The sequence below is a fragment of the Mastigoproctus giganteus genome, chromosome 3 (assembly GCF_048544385.1).
Source record: "Mastigoproctus giganteus isolate SK-2022 chromosome 3, ASM4854438v1, whole genome shotgun sequence".
NCBI classification, from domain to species: Eukaryota; Metazoa; Arthropoda; class Arachnida; order Uropygi; family Thelyphonidae; genus Mastigoproctus; species Mastigoproctus giganteus.
The window spans coordinates 72,780,852-72,806,113 of NC_143577.1; the positions used below are offsets into that span (position 1 = coordinate 72,780,852).

The following is a 25,262-nucleotide window of genomic DNA, read 5'->3' on the forward strand; positions in this document are numbered from 1 at the left end:
AGGGGTAATTATAGATAGCAATCTCTCATTTAAACCCCATCTAAATTACCTCAGGAAGAAAATACGCAAATATACAGGACTCATACTAAGAATAACGCGAAAGGACTGGAGACTAAACAAGAGGACCCTCTCCTTATATTATAAAGCCTTATTTATACCAGCAATTATCTACGGCTCACCTATATGAATGCAACAAATAGGAAAATATTAGAAACAATACAGAGGAACATACTACTAATCATCACTAGGGCAAGCAATACAACTAGTACGGCAGCGCTTCAGGTCATTGCTGGTGCACTGTCCCTTGACTTAGAGGTAGTACGAACTGGATTAATGTATTATTATAAAAAGGCAATACCAACCACAACTGTCTTAACCTTCAATGTTACCAATGATTGGAAGCAGGAGCAAAAAGGAATTGACGCACACCTAACTCACATTTGGCAGACAAGGTGGAATGAAACCACCAAAGGAGCAATAACCCACAAATTTCTTCTCCCTTGTAACAAAAATGTACCCAAAAGCACCAGCATAGATATACCTGGGCCTCAACACTACCTACTTATTAACAGGCCACGGCCCGTTCAGAGATAAACTAAACACAATGGGCATAATAGAAGACAGGAATTGTCCATGTGGAGAACCAGAGACTTGGAGTTACGTCATGCATGACTCCAACAACTATGAAGATATAAGAGCAAGTCTTATAGTAAGATTGATTGATTGATTTTGATTTTTTTGTGGCGCAAAAACAGCAAGGTTATAGTGCGCCATGGAAAGATTAAAATTCAAAAAAGATTAGATTGGTTACTTTTAAAAAGGTTACTTCGTCTAAAGTTGCATATATATATATATACAGACATATCAATACATAAAATCAGTACAATAATAAAAGCAAATTGTATATTTCATATGAGTGTATACATATTGATCAATTTTAAAAATTTAAAAACTGCTGACACATTGTCATTTAAAATCTGACTGAGTGTATATGGCTCAGTCAGATGGGTAAAAGTGCTAAAACGAGCATTTATAAAACTGGTACAATCGCATAAAACGTGTTGGACGGATAAAACGGTGTCACATTGCTCGCACATAGGAGGGTCATCAGCCCTCAGCAAAAAGGAGTGTGTCACATGACAGTGTCCTATGCGGAGCCGAGCAAGAACAACTTCCTCTTTGCGATCCCTGCGTAAGCTGGACAGCCAAGGATGGATCACAGGCTTAATTCGACATAGTTTGTTTGTAGTAATCAGTCGATGCCACGAATCTTGCCATTGAGATTGTAAGTTATTACGGATCACTTGCCTGTAGTCTGTATAGGGGACTAACAGGTCAAGATTATCCGTCAGGGCTGCCGATTTGGCTGCAATGTCAGCCAAATCATTTCCTCTAATCCCGATGTGACTGGGGATCCAGCAGAAGCGGATATCAAATCGATTTGCATAGAGACTGTATATTATCTGCTGAATTCGGGACAGGGTTGGATGATTGGTGCGTGACACCGCTGATAAAGCCTGCAGTGCACTCACTGATTTGGCATATACAATACACTGTTGGTATCGGTGTTTTCTTATGTGATCTAGAGCTAACTCTATAGCATGCAGCTCTGCAGTGTAACTGCTGCAGTCAAGGGGTATCTGCTCTGATATGGTATTATCTGGAAAAACAGCAGCAGATCCCACATATGATTCTGACTTTCAGCCGTCTGTATAAACTGGCAAGAAGTCAGAATGTTCCGCACGGTGTTGTGAATAGAGATGAAGGTAGACAGAAGCTGGAGTATTAGACTTCGCCGCAATCTTGAGCGAGAAGTCACATGCTGGTGTTTATGCATACCAGGGTGGAAGGGGCTCCTTTGGTGATCGAGCAACCTTGTCTACCGAGATGTTAAGCTCATTGAGTAGCTCTTGAACACGAATGCCGAATGGACGATTGGCGGTCCGTTGTGTGTTATAAAGATTTTCCCATCGTGGCTCGAAAACGGATGTCCACGTGGGATGGTCTGGCAGGGACTTCAGCTTGAAGGCATATTGTAGAGACAACTGCATTCGTCGAAGCGACAAAGACGGTTCATTTGCTTCGACATACAGACTTTGGACAGGTGATGTTCTGAATGCACCAGTAGCAATACGAATGGCTTGATGATGGATGGGGTCAAGCCAACAAACAGCGCTATTTCTGGCAGATGCATATACCTGAGACCCATAATCTAATTTTGAGTGTACAAGTGCACGGTATAGACGTAGTAGAGTGCATCGGTCTGCACCCCAAGAGGTAGAAGGGGGAGAGAGAGAGAGTGGAAAATGTTAAGCCCTCTCGTGCACTTTGTGCGTAGCTGACGAATGTGTTAGACAAATGTCAGCTTTTTGTCAAAAATGAGTCCCAGGAATTTCGCCTCTGATATAACTGGAATAGTGCTTTGTCCAAGTTGTAATTCAGGCTCAGGGTGGAAGTTACGTTTGTGACAAAAATGTACGCAAACTGTCTTTTCCGGTGAGAACCTAAAACCATTGGCCGTGGCCCAGGACATAAGACGGTCAATAGCTTGTTGCAGTTGTCTCTCAATAACCCTCATATTGCATGATTGAGGTGGGCATCTCCGTAGCCAGGTGGGCAGGAGCAGCAGTGCGTAGCACACGCTTCTTAATCAGACCGGGGTTCGAGCCTGTGACCACCAAATAAGGAGGATGCGGAAAAGGTCAGGGAATGACCACCGCATATCCCCGGAGCAATATGGCCTTAGTTGCTAATGCTCCTAAAAACCAAATAACAAACAAACAAACAAACAGCATGATTGAAAGACTATGCTGAAGTCATCGACGTAGAGTGCACTGTTTATAGTTGGAGGAAGTTGTTCAGAAATAGAATTTATTTTAATGGCAAAAGGCGTGACACTTAAGACAGATCCTTGTGGTACACCCTCCTCTTGGAAAAACGGCCGCGAAAGGGAGGATCTTACACGAACTTGGAAATAATGGCAGGATAAAAAATTTTTAATAAAAATGGGAAGGTGGCCTCTTACACCGAGGTTGTAAAGGTCTTTTAAAATACCAAATCTCCAAGTTGTGTCGTATGCTTTTTCCATGTCAAAGAAGATGGACACCAAGTGTTCTCTTTTTAGGAAATCATCTCGGATAGATGTTTCCAGTCTAATTAAGTGGTCCAGTGTGGACCTGTTTCTTCGGAAGCTGCACTGAAAGCAGGACAGAAGGTTGTTCGATTCTAAATACCATAAGAGACGAGCATTGACCATTCTCTCCAATATTTTGCACAGACAGCTGGTCAGAGCAATAGGACGATAGTTTTTTGGACATTTAGGATCCTTTCCTGGCTTAGCAAAAGCAAGAATAGTTGCCTTGCGCCAGGTATCCGGAAAATGCTCTTCAAGGAAGATTCTGTTGTACAGGAAGAGCACACGGTCCATGGATTCTGGTGAAAGATGTTTGATCATTTCATAATGGATGTTGTCTGGTCCAACAGCGGTAGCCTTTGTACGGGAGAGTGCTGTTTTCAGCTCATTGATATTAAATGACCCATTGTATGGGTGGGAACCCTTCGATGTGAATTTAAGGGCCTGTTTTTCAGTGTTGCACTTTAAGACCAGAAACTCTGGAGAGTAAGATGATGCTGCAGAGATGTTAGAAAATGTTTCCCCAAGAGCACTGGCTATTGCAGTAGAGTCTGCAATAGTACATCCATTATATTCAAGGACCGATGAGGGGTGTGCTGTGTATTTTCCCTTCATTTTCCGGATTTTTTCCCAGACCACCTTAGTGCTGGTCGTCTGGGTAATGGATGATGTGAAATGGATCCACGATTCCTTTTGACTCTGACGGTGGATGTAGCGTGCTTTGGCTCATGCCATTTAAAGGCTAATAGGTTGACCGTGGTAGGATATCGTTGAAATATCCCCCAAGCTTTGTTTTGAGCCTTTTTAGCTGCTGTGCATTCTGGATTCCACCATGGTTTTGGAAAGGGAGGAAACCGTGTGGATGTTTTTGGAATCGTAGTTGCAGCTGCATGGACAATATTTTCTGTTATGTACGTAACTGCATCATTGATAGGCTCCTGACTGACTGCAGAGTTGTCAAATTTTGCCAGGTGTTGAAAGGCACTCCAGTCGGCTTGATCAAACTTCCACCGCGGTAACCTGACAGGAAGACAAGGTCTCCCAGTAATTAAGGTGGTTATCATGGGGAAGTGATCACTTCCATACAGGTTCCCTTCTACCTCCCAAGTAAGTGACGAGAGAAGAGAAGGCGAGCTGAAAGAAAGATCAATGGCAGAAAACGTACGGGTAGGCATGTGGAAAAAGGTGTTTGTTCCCACATTAAGAAGGCAGAGGTCATTGTCAATGAGCATACGCTCTATGACTCGTCCCCTTCTATTAATGCTAGCACTACCCCACAGGGTGTTATGTCCATTAAAGTCCCCAAGAAGTAAGAAAGGGGAGGCAACTGCATTACGAGATCATCAAGGTCTTTCTGGCAGATGTCAGTACCAGGTGGCAAATATATAGAACAAACGGTTAGTAAAAACCCCACTGTTATTCGAGTTGCTACTGCCTCTATGCTGGTAGTAAGTCACAGATGCTGAAAAGGGGTATGGCTGCCCACAAGGATTGCGACTCCTCCATGAGCGGGGCCATCCCCAGTTCTATCCTTGCGAATGATAGTAACGTTATGCACCCTGGGGTCATCATTTGCCCTTAGGTAAGTCTCCTGTATGCAAAAGCAAGATGGTTTGTACATTTGCAGGAGTGCCTTGATGTCTTCTGCATTTTGCCGGAATCCACGACAATTCCATTGTAGGAATTTAGCCGTTATTTTGGCTTGGTGGTTCCTTCAGGCGGCTTCCGAGGTGCTGAGGACTTATTTTTGTCAGTCCTAGATTTATCCTTCCTGGGGAAGTATGGACGCTGCCTCGTGTCCATATCCTCCTCAGTAAAGAGGTCCAAGACTGCTTCTTCCTGTACCTCCTTCTCCTCAACATCCATTTTTTTTCTGAGAACTAGGATGTACGTCAGATTTCTTATTCTTTTCTCCAGAAACTGATTTTCTAACTGGCGGGGCACTAGGAAGTACAGATATTGGAGTGGCAGCTGATTGGTCCTTTTTTGCGGGTTTTATTGAACTTAACAGGTAGCGAGCAATAGGAGTGAAAGACTCCTTTGGTGGTATGGTCATTTTGGTCTGAGTTCCGATGGAACATCTCCCTGCTACCTTCTGAGCGTAGGTTGGTTTATTTATATTTAAAGGTTTCACCGTTTTCCTTGCCTCTTGATAAGATATGTTCAGCTCTGCCTTAAATCGATGAATTTCTTTTTCTTGTTTCAACTTCCATGCCCTTGAGTAGGCCGGGTGTTCTTCTTGGCAGTTAATGCAGGTTGGTTTTGCAGCTGAGCATGATGTTGTTTCGTGGTCCTTTGCGCCACACCGAGTGCATACAAGGGTTCCACGACAAGCCGTCTGTGAGTGTCCGTATTTCTGGCACTTGAAGCACCGTAACGGATTTGGGATATACGGACGCACTGGGCAGTTAATATAGCCAGCTTTGATTTCATGAGGAAAAGTTGGTGAATTGAATGTTAAGATGATATTTCTAGTGGGAACTAATTTTCCATCCCCACGCATAGATATACATTTAACAGCTGTCACTCCCTGTGGCTTTAACTCTGAACAGATTTCCTCTTCCGTTACATCCATCAGATCCCATTCCGCGATGACACCACAGGATGAGTTCAGTGTCTTGTGGGGGGTTATAGTGACAGGCATTCCCCGATAGATGTAGCACGGAGGAGCTGTTCTGAGTGTATATCATTTATGATTTCTACAAGTATGTCACCCAAACGAAGCCGTTTGACAGACTTAGGAGAGCCTGCCAACCCTTCCAAACCCTTCTGGATAAAGAAGGGTGACATTTTTCCTATAGACTTCTCACTAGTTGAGTGAATTATCAGGAACTGAGGTGTAGGACCTGATATAACCTCCTTTTTCTGTCTTTTTGCAGAAGTGACGTTCTCTTGGTCTATGGTAAAATTTTCAGTTAGGGACCGGGTTGGGGCCCAGAAGAAATTAATTTATCAGGATTCATGTAGTTTTTAAGTGGTTCAGTGTCCGGGCTCCCCTCCCACCATGGAGCCTAAAGGGATGCCCACTACCCGGCATGCAATAAATGCGCTCGGGAGTGGAACGTCAGGGCTACCCAGACACCATACCCGCACCGCCGCCAGCTTGAATCCTGTCCCTCAAACCAGGAGGGTAGGGGCATGGCATTGACACGGTTGACCCTCACAGGCGAGCCTACTAGCCGACTGATCCTAGCCAGGCCTTCCAGGACCTCCCGTCTTGTGGAAGCAGGGGCCAAAGTGGTGTATCGAAGCTGGGCCCCTCAACCACCAGGATCCCCCTTTCCGAATTTCCACGGGTCGCAGCGCACAGCAAACACGTCGGATTCCATTGATGTAAGCCTGGAACCTGGACTGTGGGCGCTGGATCCCAGTGATGCTAGTCTGGAAGTCCAGCAGCGTCACTGGGAGGTCCCCACACCACGTACAGGTGCCCATGTCAAGGGGCTTATTGTAAGAATTCAGTATAACTCAATCCACCAAGAGTCCCGACTATTGGACACTCAGGAAGAGTACACAGCACTAACTAACTTCGCAATACAATTATTCACAAGAAGGAAAACAATTATCTCAATGCAACCTGATCCTCGGGAGGACAATAACACCCAACAGAATATCGCAAACCAAATGTCATGGACGAAGTAAAAATAAAGGAGAGACACAGAAGAGTCAAAGCAAGACCAAAAGAATAAAATCTCAGCACCAAGAAATAGACACGCCATTTGAAACTCAAGAGACCTGTGCAGGGCTACTCCTCCTGGGAGAGACCAAAGCAAGAATCCTGCGGCCAACCATCTCTGACTTGATACAAATGCACCACAAAGAAGTTCCTGAAAATGATGAAAACTGGAATGACATCAGAACTAGAGTGCCATCTGGCTATCAAATCTCGCACCTGCAAGGTTTCTTTAAAACCCTAATCCCTGGTGGGGGGGAGAGATATGCTCCTTTCCCCCTTGCCAACCCTATTTCCCTCTGGTGAGGCATGGGCATGCCCCACTGAAAAACAGGGGGTCACCTTCCCTATCGACCCCTCTGCTTCCTATTTCACCCCCCAGCCTTTTGTCTCCCCACCCAAATCTGTCATCTCACACAGCGATTAGCCCTACATCAAAATTCTAAGCCACACCAAAATTCTTGCCCAACCCAATTAGGCTTTATCAAGACCTTCAGCGTAAAACCCCAAACAGTGCTCCTAAAGCAAAAACCAAAATTTGCAATAAAACATCCTCGCGACTATTTATTTTTCTAATTTTTATTTTATTTATTTTGGTCCTAGCCACTGAAATCCCAGGAAAGTAGGTGGCAGGACCTGCCAGAGTACTGTTTTAATCACTGGTAACACCCGGCTGGCTTCCCCGTGGCTGGTATTGGTAACGTCGGGCCCCTACTGGGGCCCGGCGGCTAACAGGCCGGATGAACAATAGGCACAATATACCACATAGTACACATCCCACACGCTTTTAAATCTCTGGCTTAACCGATACAGAGAACTTACGCGGAGATGGGAGAAATCCCAGGAACCATTAGACCCTCAACATACCAAATACCATTAATAGAGATAGGGGAATCCATATTCATCCCCTCTCTGAAACTGTAATTGTTGGATGGGATGAACAGTTCCGCCTAGCACGATCCCGAGCCATTTCCGGTTTCAGTGCACGTGTGGAGGATACTGTTCCTGCTCCTACGGTAACATGTGCTGCAAGCCATGATCCGGCAGTTATTTAAGGAAGGAAATACCATGGCAAGTTAAGTCTTACTGTTGATAAAGGAGGCAGTCACCTCTGAAAGCTATGGTTGTTTTTATCACTTTTATTCCATATAGTATAATTGATATTCTTTATATTTTATTTTATCATTTTAATTTGATCCAGTCTTATACTATTGCAGTTATTACGAATCAGAACATTCCCAACCCCAGAGGCCTATTTGAAGAAATATCAATTAGTCAATATGTACATATTACAGTATTAATTAAGCTATGTATGTAAGCATAAATTTGTTTTTATTTTGTTAACCTCTGGAAAATATTCTTCCGATTTTCACATATTATTTAATTTTGTTAATTGATAATATAATAAAGTGTAAATTTGTGATCTTTACCTTTATAGTCTGTGGATAATATTCTTCCTATTTTTGCTTATTAGAATCGCCATTTAATAGAATTGAAATTCAATTTGCAAACATGATCACAAAGACCGGCGCTTACCACATATTGTATAGTGAACAGCATTTTATTATGGAGAGTCCATCGTAAAGTGATTTCATCATACACTGAACCAATCGTAAAGTGGAGGTCCGCTGTATAAATTTTGTGTGTAGATATTACATAAATGCAAAAAGAGAGCCTAACTACTTTTACAGTTGTTGTTATTTGGTTTAAGTTCATCAGTGACTTAGACCAAAAATAATAAATAAATAAATTTTCTGTTGATACGGCAGGATGACAGAGTTTACAAATTGCTGCACCATTGTGTACTGTGGTAGCACATGTGTGCATTCAGAGGCAGTTTTTAATGTTGTGCAGGGTGAAAATTTGGCATAACTGACGGGGTGGGGGAGCCTGCTCTGTCTGCCTAAGATAAGGTGGGTGCAGGACTTGTGCATTCAGCACAAACAGATAATGTAAACCCAGGCCTAGAGAAGGGCACCGGGTAGCAGCTGCCTTGTATTGGCAGTGGTATAATACCTCACACATGGTTTTAGGCTAGCTTTGTAGAGGTTCTAGGCCAAAATAGATGAACTAGGTGGAGATGGACTTTTGCCTAGGAGCCACCCTTGATTCTGGGATACATGTGTGCAATGCACCAGGAGCTTCAATATATAAATGCTTATATATGTGTAACGAGAATGTTAATGTATATAAAACTGTATATATATCTTCTTGTAAGTATTGTATATATATATATGTAATAAATGGAAATGGAATGCCTAAGATCAGCTAACTACAGACCAGTTTGAAGAAGCCTTGAACCGATACCTCTTCAAATAAGTCAAGTGACAAAAGCACTGTATTGTAATGGAATACTTACTTTTTCAGATATCTCCTTCAGTAGGGAAGTGTACTTCCATTTAAATGAAACTACAGTGGATTCCGATTATTTGAGACACATTGAGACTAGTGCACTTTGGCTCGATTAAGTGGCTGCCCCAATTATGCAAAGTTTCACATAAATAGTTAAAAATACAGTGAACCCGTGCTTTGATTGGTTCATTGTATGATCAAATCACATTACAATTAAACAATAATCAGTAGTAAAATTGCCCAAGTTTCCCACCACGCCCAGACGATGAGTTAAAAACTGTCAAGATAGCAGTATTCTGCACCCTGACAGAAACCTGACATGACAAACCTCCCCAGGATTACCCTGCCATGTGTAGGAACCTGGGACCCCATGCCAAATAAGTAACCACGTAGGGGAGGGAGATGTACAGGGAGCAGATTAGCTGAAAAATATCAGCAGGCTAGCAGCAAAGGGATGCAATGTAGTATGAATGAATGAGAATGAAAGACAATGAATAGGCTGGGAACTGAGTGAACTAGGAATTACGGTAAAAGGGAATAAATGGCAGTTTTGGTGAAAGAAAGAATGACCTAGCATGAGGGAAAGAGAAAGTAAATGGGAATGAGTGGAAGAGCAAATGTAATTGGCCGAAAGAATACAAAGTTAAAAATAACTTACATCACTTTATATATATTGTACTAACAAACAGTCACTAACCACATAAACACTATCACTGCATTCTCCCCTGGCCTACAAAAAAAAAAACTTGTGGCTAGGCCTGCACCACAACTGAAGAATAACAGTAAGTTGAGGTGCCCAGAGAGTGCAATGCAGAAAGTAAGAGTCGAATAAATGAGATGAGAGCTAGAAGAATGAACAAAAGTGTAAGCATATGAGAAAAAGAACACAAACCATAAATGCTACAGTTAAGTACACACTAACCTTAGTTTTAATTAGTATTTAAATTTACACTACACATCATTGCATCCCCCCTGGTGTGTGAGAAAAAGATGAATGAGTTGAGTGAAAAAAAAAAAAAAAAAAAATATATATATATATACATACATATATATAAAAAACTTGGGAAAAAAAATTATAAAATAAGAAAAAAGTATTTAAAAAAAATAAATAAAAAATAAAAAAATAATAATAAAAAATAAATAATAAATAAATAAATAAATAAATAAAAAAAAAATGCAAGTAGAGTGAGAATGCAGATTATGAATGAAGTAAATGTGTGTCTCTCCCACCACATTGCCTGGTGGGTTCCCCACTGCCAGCTAACATATCCCACCCCCGGAGCGGGATGGGCAGATTAACCCTCATACCGGATTCGACACTCCTTGGACATGACACGGATGAAGACATTCTGCGGCTTTGCTGCCAACAGCGATCTGAACTGGGTACTCTAACCTGGTTCCCTTTAAAACCCCATCCCCAGGCAGGGGAGGGAGGAGACGGATCTCTGTCTCCTCTCCTCCCTGCCTACCCCCCATACTTCGCCTGGTGGGGCTCGTCTCCACTGACCTCTTTGGGGATGCCTACTCTATCGTCCCTATTCTTCTATCTGTTTTCCCCCCAGTCTTCAGTCTCCCTCCCTCTCTAACTAAATCAACCGAAGTACACCCTTAACAATGCCGCCAAATTCTAATCAACGTCTAAATTCTACTGGTTCCCTGTAAATCTCTATGACAACTAACACTATTAGCTAGTATGTAGCCTCACATGTCTAAATTTAATAACATCAAAATTTTGCCCGACCTATTTGGCCTTTAACACATCTCTTTAGCGTTCAATCCCAACCAGTGATTTCCTAACAGCAATCCCATTAAGCATTAATGTCATATGCAATTTTTTTTTTTTTTTTTTAATAGGTCCTAGTCACTGAAATCCCAGGAAACTAGGTGGCAGGACCTGCCAGAGCAATTTGTTGTGATACTGGATACACCCGGCTAGCCTCCATGTGACAAGGTATGGGCAACGTTGGGCCCCACTAGGGGCCTGGCGGCCAATAAGCCGGATAAACAATGGGCACAACATATCACACTGCACAGACATGGCCCACACGCTTTCAAGTCTCTGGCTTGACAGTGTACTGTCCTCGATACAGTGAAACACAAGCGGAGATGGGAGAAATCCCAGGTGCCGTCCAACACGAACATACCTTATACATTATACCTTATTACGATGGGCTCTCCATAATAAAATACCATTCACTAAATGATATGTAGCAAATGCCGGTCATTGTAATCGCATTTTTGAATTTAATTTTAATTCTATTAAATGGCGATTCTAATAAGTGAAAATAGGATGAATATTATCCAGACTATAAAAGTAAAGATATATTAAGCACAAATTAACACATTATTACCTTACCAATTAACAAAATTAATATCTGAAAATCAGAAGAATATTTTCCACAGGTTAGCAAAATAAATTTATGCTTACATACATAGCTTAATTAATACTGTAATATGTAATACTAACTAATTGATATTTCACTGAATTTTTTTGGGGTTGTAAAATTTAAAACAATAAACAAGATAAGCAATCAATAACAAAGAACACAGCAGGCACAAATTGCAAATAATGTGATACGTGCAAGTGAGATGTGGAGTAACAAGTTTATGAAGCTTAAAAATAGGAATGATGAGAAGATTCTGAAGATTTATGGTTTTTATATGATTGAAGAGTTCAGTGAAGAGGAAATCATAACAATGCAAAACCCACAGAATTCCATCTATCAATATTATTGCAAATGCAATAAGATCAAGTTTACTACCTGTTTATAATAGATTGCACTAACAGAAAAGCCCAATAAACCGGAAACTGAAATTTTTTTATTGTTTTATGGTTGTGACCTCCAGAAATGTGCTTTAGACTATGTGGTCCAGTCAGACAATTGGGGAGGGAAATTGAGTGCTGCAGTCTCCTGCCCCAATTAAGCAGGATATTCCCAGGAAGAAAACCATGGCTATTTTCACAATTAGGTTTTTTTTCTTTAAGATTTGTCCCAAATAAACAGCTGCACCGATTAACCAGTGGCCCAAATAACTGGAATCCACTGTATTACATACAATTTATCAGAGCAATGAAAATTTCTATTTGTTGGAATAGCAATTCCCCGACCAAGGATTACAATGTGGGTGTTCATCTATGGAGAGGCAATTATAGACCATATTTTCCTGACAAATCTATTAATAGTGATATATGCTAAACATTTTGCAAGCAGTATTAGATAAAAAAAAAAAAAAAGCTACACTGTTGATGAAAAATGATATGAAGGACATTTGCTGATCTATTTTGGAACAAACTTAACTGAAACAGACATGCATTTTTTGGTTCCAAGAATGAACAATCCATTGTTTGATCTGTGCAGTTAGAGAGATGTTCTATGTTATCTGATGAGAACCAGACAACACAAAATATCATGAGAAAGTTGAGTGTCACTCCAAAGATCAATTTATTTCTTTGGGGATATTTGAACTGGCCATTCACAAAAAACATAAAATAAAATATCACAACAAAATTAGACAAAACACCTCACCAAGTAAGAGTTTGAACAGACAAAGAGGCATATTCAAATTACTTGTAATCATTTTCACCTAATACAAACATTTAAAACCGTAAACATTTTTTATGGCAACAGACTTTTCTACTTCAAAATTAGTAAGGCATAAGGAAGGGTGGCAGGGAGGGTTAAAGACAATGTTTTTAACAAGAGTAATGGCACTTATATATATTTGAAAAGAGTTGAAATGCAAAACTTCTTTTGAAAAGTTAGTTTAGTAATTTTTTACTAAACTAATTTTGTAATTTTACTTTTATTTTAGTAATATTTTACTTTCATATGTGAAAAGAAATAAAGCTGTTTATATTCAGCATCAGTAACAGTACAGTATCTAAGTCATTCCTAAAATAAGGCCTCCAGATTGCCTTATACAAAGGGATAATCATCTCCTTATCAATGCTAGCAAAGTTTCTGTACATCATTGACGGAACCTCATGAGCTGTCCTGCAGCATGTCTGCATTACTCAGAGAATTTCATGTCTGAATGCACAATTACTCCCCAGATCGTTTTCATTCTCCACTACCCTGAGTATAGTACCACACAGTTGATAAGTTACTCTGGGGTTACTGGTACCCATATGCAGTATGTAGCATTTGTCAATGTTAACTTCAACTGCCTCTCAGCCCATCAACCCAATTTTTCTATATTTCGTTACAGTAGCTCACCTCGATGACTGTCATTATCCACCCTGCCAACCTTTGTATCATGTGCAAACTTAGACATTAAGTCTGATATACTTTCATCAACATCATTAATAAACAAAGAAAACAACAATGGTCCCAGCACTAAACCCTGGAGAACTCCTCTAATAACATTAGTCCATGAAGAGCAGTGTCCTTTAATAACCACTCTCGGGTTTTCAACTCAACCATCCCTTTATCCAGAGCAGTAAACTGACCTTAATTCCACACTGCTCTAGGGTGACCATATTTTTTTAGAGAAACTAGGACATTCCCATTTTTAAAAAGAGGACAAAACTAGGACATTTTAAACTTTTTTATTAACAAAAAATTATGAACGTTATATGATTTATTGATAAAATAGAAATTTCTTCTGATAAAATAAAACAGACATTCTTTTAAAAATACACTTAATACTTTTAAAAAATGAATATTTTCTAAGATTTTCGGCTGTTTAGTTATTTGATCTTAAAATTCTTGGCATTTCTTTTTCATATTATGTGTAGTAAACAATAAGCCTTTATTTACTTCAAACTGTAACAGGTTTCTTCCCTTTTGGTCATTGAATGTTCATCATTGAAGACCGAATATAGAAGGAATAAATACTATAATTTTTAATAATTCAGAACTTAATTCTAAAGTTTGACAAAAAAACACATTCCTTATGCAGTAGTTCATCAATTTCTTATTTTTTCCATGAATTTTATACCATGAAATTAACTGAACAGTCTTGAAGAATGGATAGGGTGACTATATATTTTTTAAGAAAACTAGGACAGCAGAGAAAGAATACAAAAATAGGACTATAAATTTTTTTATTGCAAAAGATAAAAAACAGAAAATAGTGGCAAAATAAAATACATCTTGTTGACATAAAAATTAAATAGGTATTCTTTTAAAAAAACATTTAATAATTCATTGAAATTAATATTTACTTGAAGATAAAATTTCCGCCAAAACGTTTGGTTCATTAATTATGTGGTTGTAAAATTCTTCACGTCATTTGCATATTATATATAGTAAATAATATTCTTTTAACAGCTTCAATTTTTAATTGGTTTCTTTCCTTTGTCCACTGACTATTTATCAATGAAAATACACGTTCAACATTTGCATTGTGGCCAAATACACAAAAGATGAATTGTACAATTTTTAGTAACTCTGAAGTTAATTCAGAAGTTTACATTGTTTAAAAAACATCACCCATTTCTCATTTGCAGTTAATATATTCCATTTCTCATTTTCTTGTTGTGTTTCCAAGAATAACTTTAAATTATGCCATTGATCAAACAGTTTTACATCAACGACTGTGACTCCCTTCTCACAAAGATATTCTAAGCAGGAATGAACATTGGTCCCAAGAAGGAATTTCTGCCAAATCGATCCATTCTAAGATTTGAAACTCATCTAATGGTTTTAACCATGATTCAATATATTTTAAAGTACGGCCATACAAATTCTCGATTTGAACTCTAAACTGTGTGACTTCATTTTCCTTACCCTTTTCTGTCGCAATTTTTAGTATTGAGCACACTTTTAACGGAAGAAATTTATTGGTTTTCCTCTCCTTGAGCAAATGAAAAACAGTCTTAAGGATTTTCTGCACTTCAATTATTGAAATACAGTCTCTTTCAATACGTTTTATATTTTCTTGAAAGACTGACATGAATGAATAAGAGAATTAAAAGGTATGCCTCATTCATATCATCTTCAAAAAATGTTTGCAATATTGCTGGTGAATCTTCCAGCGACAGAAAATAGGATTTAAAACCTTCATAAAGTTCTAAAATGTGATTTATGGCTGGAAAGAGAGATAACCATCACGTTTTGGTATAGTATAAAGGTCGCTTATACTCTGTTTCTACAAAATTGCAGAAGTCCTTTAGTGATTCAACTCTCACAGTATAAATAGAGAAATGATTGTAGATTACCCTAACCAGCATTTCTATATTGACTGGTAGCTCATCAAAACTATAATGCACAGTATTATTTAAAATGTGCTGGACAACCAATTCCAATTAATTTATCATTAAGTTTTTCTTTTAGTTTAAAATACACATTATTTCTTCCAGCTCTTTTGACACCACCGAAGTTAGTATTACAGTTATCACCAGAAAAAGAGATACATTTAGTTATAATGTTCTTTTTGGTTAAAACATCACATGATATTTGCAATTGTGTGTGATTGCTCATTGGGTTGATTAATTATATCTAATAATTTACATTTAGTTCCACCGTTTTGATAGTCAAAGTACTGAATTAAAATTGGGAATATTTTCAGTGAACCATGATTGCTAGCATCTGTTGAAATGCTTATATATGGTATGTTCTTTAAATCATTCATTACAAGATCAATTGTATGTGGTCCAAAAATATTATTTATGATTGCCTCAGCCTTAGTCCTGCCACACAACATTTTTTTACAAATATGTGAAACATTCTTTTCATTAGCGGAATCCAACAATCCAGCAAGCAGTATGATTGGTGATGCATTACTGTATGATATGCTGCCACGCCTTCAGAAGCTCTGATGAGTTTAACATCCATGTTAGGTACAATAAATTTTTCCAAAACATTTGATGAAGCCGATGCACATCTGGTGTTACGCTTATGTTTTTCAATGTTCAGATGTTCTTTCAAATCAAGTTTTCCTTTATTTGCAACAGAAATAAATAAATCTTTATTTGTCCTACCAAATTTAAAATATAGGTGTACATTGGTAAGTGACAAATTCCCTTCACGGCAGAAAATGCCAGGGGATTACCATAAAATGTGAATAAAAGAATGTCTAAAATATAGAAGAAAGGTTAAATATACACGAAAAGATGACATTTAAACTACATTACTCTTCACTACATTTCTGTCTAGAGTCCTGGCAATTGTAATACAAAAGTTCATCTTAACATCAACATCCACTGATCAACTTGTGCGAGATAATATTCAATTGCGTACACAGTTTTTGACAGAAATTCACACAACTACTAGGCAACAGTAGCCTCAGCGAGCCACACTGTGGTTTGTTTCCTATATTTTGGATCTTCTATGAGCCTTAGCAGGTCAATTCCGATATGTGTTAGGCACTGAACTGATTCTAACACACTGGCGGGTTATCATTTGCAATAACACTATTGCGAATGATACAGATTACATCATGCTTAGTTTTACCTTTGAATGAAGGACGTTCTTGAAGCATTTCATTAGTTACTAGGCACTTCATTTTTCCCATGTTTTTGCAGCAATACTGCATACCATACATTGCTTTCTTTTGAAAAACAGTAGTAACTACTTGCCAGGGACAAAAACATAAAACGATACTTTGATATTATCAATGTTTTTGCTGCAATAGTGCGCACTGTGGCACTTTTCTGTTATAGCTACTGTAATTTCTGTGCTATCTATTGGTGGCAGCATAAGCTATAACGCTCTCCATTGACATAGATATGACAGCACGTGTGGTCTGTGATATTTAATGAAAACCCGACGATAGCGCAGCAGTCACAGTGGATATAACAGAAAAGTACCCATACTATATGTACCATAATTTGTTTGGGTATCACTCACATTCTTATAAGTGATGCTTAAATGAATACAAAGGGTGTAAAAATTTAAAGTGAATGAAAATCTTGAGTTGTAAATAGAAAAACTAGGACAAACGAGGACAAATTTTAAAAACCCACGAGGACGTCCGAGGATACCTTAAAAAAGAGGACATGTCCTCTGAAACCCAGACATATGGTCACCCTACACTGCTCCAATTTGTACAGCGGTCTTATGTGCAGCAGTATCAAAAGCTTTCCTGAAATCCAAGTATATGATATCAAAATTATTTTTTGCATCCAGTTCCTTTGTTACTGCATCATAATATCCAATCAGATTGGTCACACAAGATTGTCCCTAAAAACAAATCCATGCTGTGCAGTGCGTGTTCCTGTCTAGATGGTCTTGCAGTACTTCTTTAACCAGAGGCTCCATTATTTTCCTTGGGACAGAAGTTAAGCAAACAGGCCTGTAATTATTTCGTCTCCTTTTTATTCCGATTTGTAAACTGGGATTAGTACATTTGCACATCTCCAGTCCATATGGAACTTCCCTGAATCGAAAGATTCTCTCATAATTATGGCTAAGGGTTTCTTACTTCCTTTAATATAATTGGATAGATCCTATCCACCGCATGTGCCTTTTTTGGCATTAAGCTTCAATTTCTCTTCCACTTCCCTCTTCAGTTCTCACAAAATTATTTAGCTCCCTGTTAGATGAACTTCTGGAATTGCTCTCCCTAAGGAACTCCTCATGTGTGAATGTAGATTCAAAATACCCATTCAGTTTGTCAGTAACTTGAACAAGATCATCAACAGTTAAACCATCGACATCAAGTGGACCAATGTGATTCAATCCCTTCCTAATATTGTTAATGTAGTCCTTGCTGTGTTTCTTGGCACATTTTGCCAGAGACTTCTTGTAATCTGCATTAGCTTGCCTCACCTCCTTTGTAACTTGATTAGAGACTAGTTTACGTCTACCAAAAGCTTCTGTATTACCTGATAAAATATATATATCTCATGCATTTTTCTTCTTTGCCACAAGTCTCATCAGTTCATCTGACAACCATTTAGGTCTAAGCCTGGAACAGTATTTCTTAGTTAGTATGAAAAGCCTAGTAGCTTCTACGATCATTTTCAATGCTTCCCATTTAGAATTTGCTGATTTTAACATGTCTCACCATATAGAATTTAAAAACTCCTGAGACCAATGTAGTCACCTTACGAAAGCAAAAGCCCTCGCTTTACAGCACGTATGTCTTTAAGTAAATCTGACATTAGCACATTCTGATCACTGTCACCCAGAGAGTGTTTTACCTGCAGGTTCTTAATGCATGAAGAATCGCCACTGATAATTAGACCAAGAGTACTGCTTCCTCTTGTTGCTTCTCTAACATATATTTCTGTAGATAGTATGAATCAGAGCTGTAATACTCAATATGTTCTATGTTGATAATAATATTAGTAAAATAATAAGAGGAGTTTACGTCAATATAGCACATAGAACACTTCCGTATGATACCCTCCAGAAATTAAAACGGAAAAAACCGACAACTTACCGGTACATTAGAGTAAAATATAAATAATTAAATAATCAATTTAACACAATTCAAATCAATTTAAAACAATTAAAAATCAAATTAATGCAATTAAAAGAATTGAACGAAAATATTCAAAACGATTTTCCTTCCTGAAGCTGACAACGCTTTTCGACCGTATGTTGTGATCACAGGAATGAAAATTACCGAATCGGGTTAAACCTGAAACTTAAATAGTGATTATTTGTCTTCGCGCATGCGCGTAAAGGTCCACGTATCGGAGATCAAATATGGCCGTCGAACATTAACAGAATTCTCGTGTAATTTAATTTCAACGGTTTCTGCAATTAATAGTCGCGTATAATTACGTTGAACGTTAAGTATTTTGGCCTCGTTAAATAAAAAAGTATGTTTTTCATTAATGGCATGAAAGGCTAATTCTGATGCTGCTGAATGAGAAGCATGAACTGAGGCTTCATGTTGATTTACATGAATATTAAGAGAAAATCGCGGCGAACCTTGGTAAGATGAGTCGCAATCACCTCAAGAAATGTTGTATACCAGATCATTAATTTGTGTTGCGAACGCGGAAAGAACCGAGCGATTGTTCAGTATAGTGTGTAACTTCCGTATTGGCCTAGCTACAATTTTAAATTCGGTATCTTTAAAGAATCTGTTAAGCTGTTTGTGCCACTGTTCAACATATGGGACAGAAATAAAGTATTTTTTGATATTACTACTGTTGATTGGTGTAGTATTTTGTATCCTATCCTTAGCCTGTACCCTAATTCAGTTTATTGTGGTAATGGAATAACCCCTGTTTAAGAATCTGCTAGTTAATATTTGTTTTTCTGAGTCCAAAACAGATTCCGTCATTGAATATTTATAGGCATTTAGAAATTGATTAAAGATAATCGATCTTTTGTAGGTGAACGGGTGATAGCTATTATAATGTAAAAGCATACCAGTGTTTGTAGGTTTTCGATAGATGCTATGTATTTTATTCGAGTCCCGGGTAAGCGTGAAATTTAGAAAGTTTAATGACTTTGTATCCGTATCCTCCCTTTCCAATGTAAATTTGAGTCTAGAATGAATATTATTAAACGAATGTAAAATGTCTTGGATAGTACTACTATTGGTAATAACTAGAACATCGTCTAAATACCTCCCATAGTATGTGATACGGGGTCGAAAAGGTGTCAAATGTATATGCTCAATCGTTGAGAGATAGATCTCTGACATTAAGCCACTCAGACTCCAACCCATTGGTAATCCAAAAATTTGTTTGTACACCTTGTCTCGAAAGGTGATGTAGTTGGCTTCAACTAACAGTTTAATTAAGTGAAAAATTTCCTTAATAGGTAGCTTCGTATAATTAATCGGTGTCGAGTTTTTATTTAGCATATCCCAAATAATATCTAATGGGTATTCTACGTTTACATTCTTATATAACGAGGTAACATCTAGTGAGAATAAATTGTCATTGTCGCCGAGTCTACAGTCTTTAAGATTATTAAATAATGTAGTGTAGTTCTTAATCCCAAATTGTATTACCTGTCTAAAGGGTTTTATGTTATATACATGTGTGGCTAAGGATGAAAATGCCGAGTTCCTGTAGGAAACAATAGGTTGAATAGGAAATCCAGTCTTGTGTAATTTTACCTGACCGAAAAGTGCAGGAATATTGTATGTTCTGGACTTCAATTCCTTTAACTGAACCATAGTAATGTAGTCGTTTTTTCGATACGTGGTTAACGTTTTATTGTATTGATTGACCAAATTGGTAAACAGTGCTGGGTCTACTTCACGATAAGTGGAGGTATCTGACACAACTGAATCTAACTTATTAATATAATCATGTTTATCTAGTATTACCACTGTATCTCCTTTATCTGCCCTCTATATAATAATGTCCTTATTTCCCTGAAGTTCTCGTAAAGCTGAACTGTCATGTGTATTCAATTTAGGAAGTCGCGTTACTTTTATGTTATTCACTACTTGGTTAACTTGTTCAATAAATACATCTTTTTGTGGAACATTACGAAGTCCAAATTCAATATCAATTACACATTGTTTTTTAGGTAGTTTTCGAGGTGGGAAATAAGGACATTATTATACAGAGGGCAGATAAAGGAGATACAGTGGTAATACTAGATAAACATGATTATATTAATAAGTTAGATTCAGTTGTGTCAGATACCTCCACTTATCGTGAAGTAGACCCGGCACTGTTTACCAATTTGGTCAATCAATACAATAAAACGTTAACCACGTATCGAAAAAACGACTACATTACTATGGTTCAGTTAAAGGAATTGAAGTCCAGAACATACAATATTCCTGCACTTTTCGGTCAGGTAAAATTACACAAGACTGGATTTCCTATTCGACCTATTGTTTCCTACAGGAACTCGGCATTTTCATCCTTAGCCATACATGTATATAACATAAAACCCTTTAGACAGATAATACAATTTGGGATTAAGAACTACGATACATTATTTAATAATCTTCAAGACTGTAGACTAGGCGACAATGACAATTTATTCTCACTAGATGTTACCTCGTTATATACGAATGTAAACGTTGAATACACATTAGACATTATTTGGGATATGTTAAATAAAAACTCGACACCGATTAATTATATGAAGCTACCTATTAAGGAAATTTTTCACTTAATTAAACTGTTAGTTGAAGCCAACTACATCACCTTTCGAGACAAGGTGTACAAACAAATTTTTGGATTACCAATGGGTTTGAGCCTGAGTGGCTTAATGTCAGAGATCTATCTCTCAATGATTGAGCATATACATTTGACACCTTTTCGACCCCGTATCACATACCATGGGAGGTATTTAGACAATGTTCTAGTTATTACCGATAGTAGTACTATCCAAGACATTTTACATTCGTTTAATAATATTCATTCTAGACTCAAATTTACATTGGAAAGAGAGGATACGGATACAAAGTCATTAAACTTTCTAAATTTCACGCTTACCCGGGACTCGAATAAAATACAATTTAGCATCTATCGAAAACCTACAAACACCGGTATGCTTCTACATTATAATAGCTAACACCCGTTCACCTACAAAAGATCGATTATCTTTAATCAATTTCTAAATGCCTATAAATATTCAACGACGGAATCTGCTTTGGACTCAGAAATACAAATATTAACTAGCAGATTCTTAAACAGGGGTTATTCGATTACCACAATAAACTGAATTAGGGTACAGGCTAAGGATAGGATACAAAATACTACACCAATCAACAATAGTAATATCAAAAAATACTTTATTTCTGTCCCATATGTTGAACAGTGGCACAAACAGCTTAACAGATTCTTTAAAGATACCGAATTTAAAATTGTAGCTAGGCCAATATGTAAGTTACACACTATACTGAACAATCGCTCGGTTCTTTCTGCATTCGCAACACAAATTAATGATCTGGTATACAACATTTCTTGAGGTGATTGCGACTCATCTTACCAAGGTTCGCCGCGATTTTCTCTTAATATTCATGTAAATCAACATGAAGCCTCAGTTCGTGCTTCTCGTTCAGCAGCGTCAGAATTAGCCTTTCATGCCATTAACGAAAAACATACTTGTTTATTTAACGAGGCCAAAATACTTAATGTTCAACGTAATTACACGCGACTATTAATTGCAGAAACCGTTGAAATTAAATTACACGAGAATTCTGTTAATGTTCGACGGCCATATTTGATCTCCGATACGTGGACCTTTACGCGCATGCGCGAAGACAAATAATCACTATTTAAGTTTCAGGTTTAACCCGATTCGGTAATTTTCATTCCTGTGATCACAACGTACGGTCGAAAAGCGTTGTCAGCTTCAGGAAGGAAAATCGTTTTGAATATTTTCGTTCGATTCTTTTAATTGCGTTAATTTGATTTTTAATTGTTTTAAATTGATTTGAATTGTGTTAAATTGATTATTTAATTATTTATATTTTACTCTAATGTACCGGTAAATTGTCGATTTTTTCGTTTTTTCCGTTTTAATTTCTGGAAGGTATCATACGGAAGTGTTCTACATACTATATTGAGGTAAACTCCTCTTATTATTTTACTAACATATTTCTGTACAAAACAATCATCCAATAAATCCACAAAAGTAGTGCTAGCATGTGAGTGACCAATGCACAAGTTGCAGTCAATATCTGGAATGTTAAAATCCTCAATTATAAGAAATTCTGATTTAAGTGACCATACTATTTCTCTGTATAGTTTCTCATTGTACTCACACAGTCATTAGGCCTATAACAAATTCCTACTGTCATTTTGTTTTCCCAGTGCTTATGTCACTCCAAACTGACTCACTTTGAAGAGCATAACCCCCCATATTCAAATTCTGCATCCCTGATCTCTGAGTGGCACCATGTCTCTGATATTCCCACAATGTCTGCATTTGATGACTTAATTTGTACTTCAAATTCATCAAATTTATTTACTGTGCTCCTAGCATTAGTGTACATGCACATGTTCTTACTCTTAGTTATCTTAACACAACCCATGTATTTGATTGTTTCATGATGCCACAGCAGTGCTTGAAATCCCCTCCCAACACCTTGCTTTCCAGGCTGTTGCATATTCCAACAGAAGCAATGCAAAAATCACTTTCATCCTCTGCCTGCAGCAGTTATTGTAAATCAATTGGTCTGTGCATTCCACTAAGCTAGCAGTTTTCTAACCCACCTATAATTGCTTGACAGCATCAGCAAATATTCTTGTATACTTTCTTAAGTGTATCTCATCCCTGTATATGCAGGCTCACCTGATAACAAGCATAGATCTTGCTGAAAAAAAAATTTTACCCCATGAGCCCTTCACATTCCATCCAGAGCTGAATTGATTGACAAGGTTCTCAATGAGTACTTCCTCCTATTATGTCTGGGCAGGATTGCAGAAACATTCAAATTTAATCCTAACTTGCAACTTTTTCTCAACATTGCTCTTTACTTGTTAAATCCTCTGATATTTTGGTTCACTTACTTCAGCTGGTTGTAGGGAACAATTTCAACACAGTTTATTCGGATTTTAGTAAGGTATTTGACTCAGTTTCTCATGAGAGGTTACTGTATACTGTATAACGTCGGAATTACTGGCAAGGTTCTAAGCTGAATTGCAGGTCAGCTGTAGAAGGCAGAGGGTTGTGATTAATGGATATTCTTCAGATTGGTGTAACTTCAGAAGTAGGTCCCACAAGGATCAGTTCTTCAACCACTGTTGTTTCTGATTTTCATAAATGACATTGAAGAAGAAATCCCTGCGTTACAACTGAATAAATAATTTTCAGCAGATAGAATTATTTCCGTAAAACAGCTTACATGATATATAATTATAGGTACTCACCTTATTCCATAACTCTTTTTCTTGAGCTAATGTCGAGCATGCCGCAACAAACCAGCAATTACCAAGTAAGCCTTGAACAACGTCACAACTACATGCACCATCAACAAACAGCTTTGGATTTTCACAAATTTCCTGAAGCAAAATGTTTTGAGTCATTAAATGTTTTTATAGTCCTTTGCACTACATTTTAATTACTTTTAAAGTTTAATAAATGTTTCTTAATAAACACAGTAATAATAATGTGAACATAAGCATGTGGTATATGCAAACATCTGTATGTAAATTATGTAAAAACAGGAGAAGCTGCGGGGAAATACCACAGTTAATGTGCAAAGAATATATACGAGTCCAACAAGTAATGTTTGTTATTCCAAAAACATTATGCACTCTTTTTATGAACAAACTCTCTCTTCTGTGATGTTCTTTAAAATGAATATAAGAAAATGTTTAACTGAAGACTGCAATTTAACTTTCATAACACATACCACCAGCACTGTTTTCAAGTTTAGGATGTCATAAAAATATTAACAATGATCATCCCATTCATCAGGATGCACGCACAAATGTACTGTATATGGACAGTACATAAAATTAATGTAAACTTTTTTCTGTCGCTTAGTATCTGATCCTCACTAGCACTGATGTTCGTTCAAACATAGAAGTCAATGGTCTCAGCATGTTTCTCACAGAAATACAAAGAAAAATGAATCAAATCTAAACATGACCAGAGGCATTTTTGGTTTTAAAGTTACTGAGTAATATTTTGAACTTTCACAATGCCATTTCAAATGTATACCTGATAACTTTTAGAAATTGAAAAATGAATTTTAAAAGAGATCCACCTTTATCTGGAACTGTGCTATTTTTCTTCCAAATTAATGACAACTAATTAATACATATCCATATCATATGCTGCAGTGTAAATTACACATTTTGTCATAAAAAAGGAATCAATTCTATTTTAAGTTCTTTGCTTCATTTATTTATTCTTATTCCCTTCCATGTTCCATTCGATTACATAGTACATTGCAAAATCCTGACATTCCATGACCAAGTCGAAGTTGATGCACCAAATCAACTTACACAAAACAGTTATCAACATCAACTAATGAAAATGAACTACTATAACTCAAATTCAAGGTAACTTAATCTTCTTTCCCAAATGAATTCTCTTAAAAATAAAAAAACGCATATATTTAAAGTAACCTTCTTTTAACAACAAAAGCAACTACAATACACAATGTAGAACAAACTGCTCAATAGCCAGTAAACATAATGGCACATACTAAACTTTCCTTAATGGTACTCACATAAAAAAAAAAAAACCCTAAGATGTAAAAGTAAAATTTTTTATTTTAGAAATCAAATATGTAAACATAACTATTAAAACATAAGATATACAAAGTCCG

General features: G+C 37.5%; 1 protein-coding gene across 1 annotated transcript in view; it reads right to left on the minus strand.

The window, feature by feature from the left end:
- The window catches only part of LOC150088081 (calpain-5-like), a 153,017-nt gene that overhangs the window by 87,457 nt on the left and 40,298 nt on the right, over positions 1 to 25,262 (minus strand). Inside the window, exon 3 of the mRNA XM_090370561.1 lies at positions 23,854 to 23,985. Coding sequence (XP_090226687.1) covers positions 23,854 to 23,985 — 132 coding nt within the window. The remainder of the gene's footprint in view (positions 1 to 23,853; positions 23,986 to 25,262) is intronic.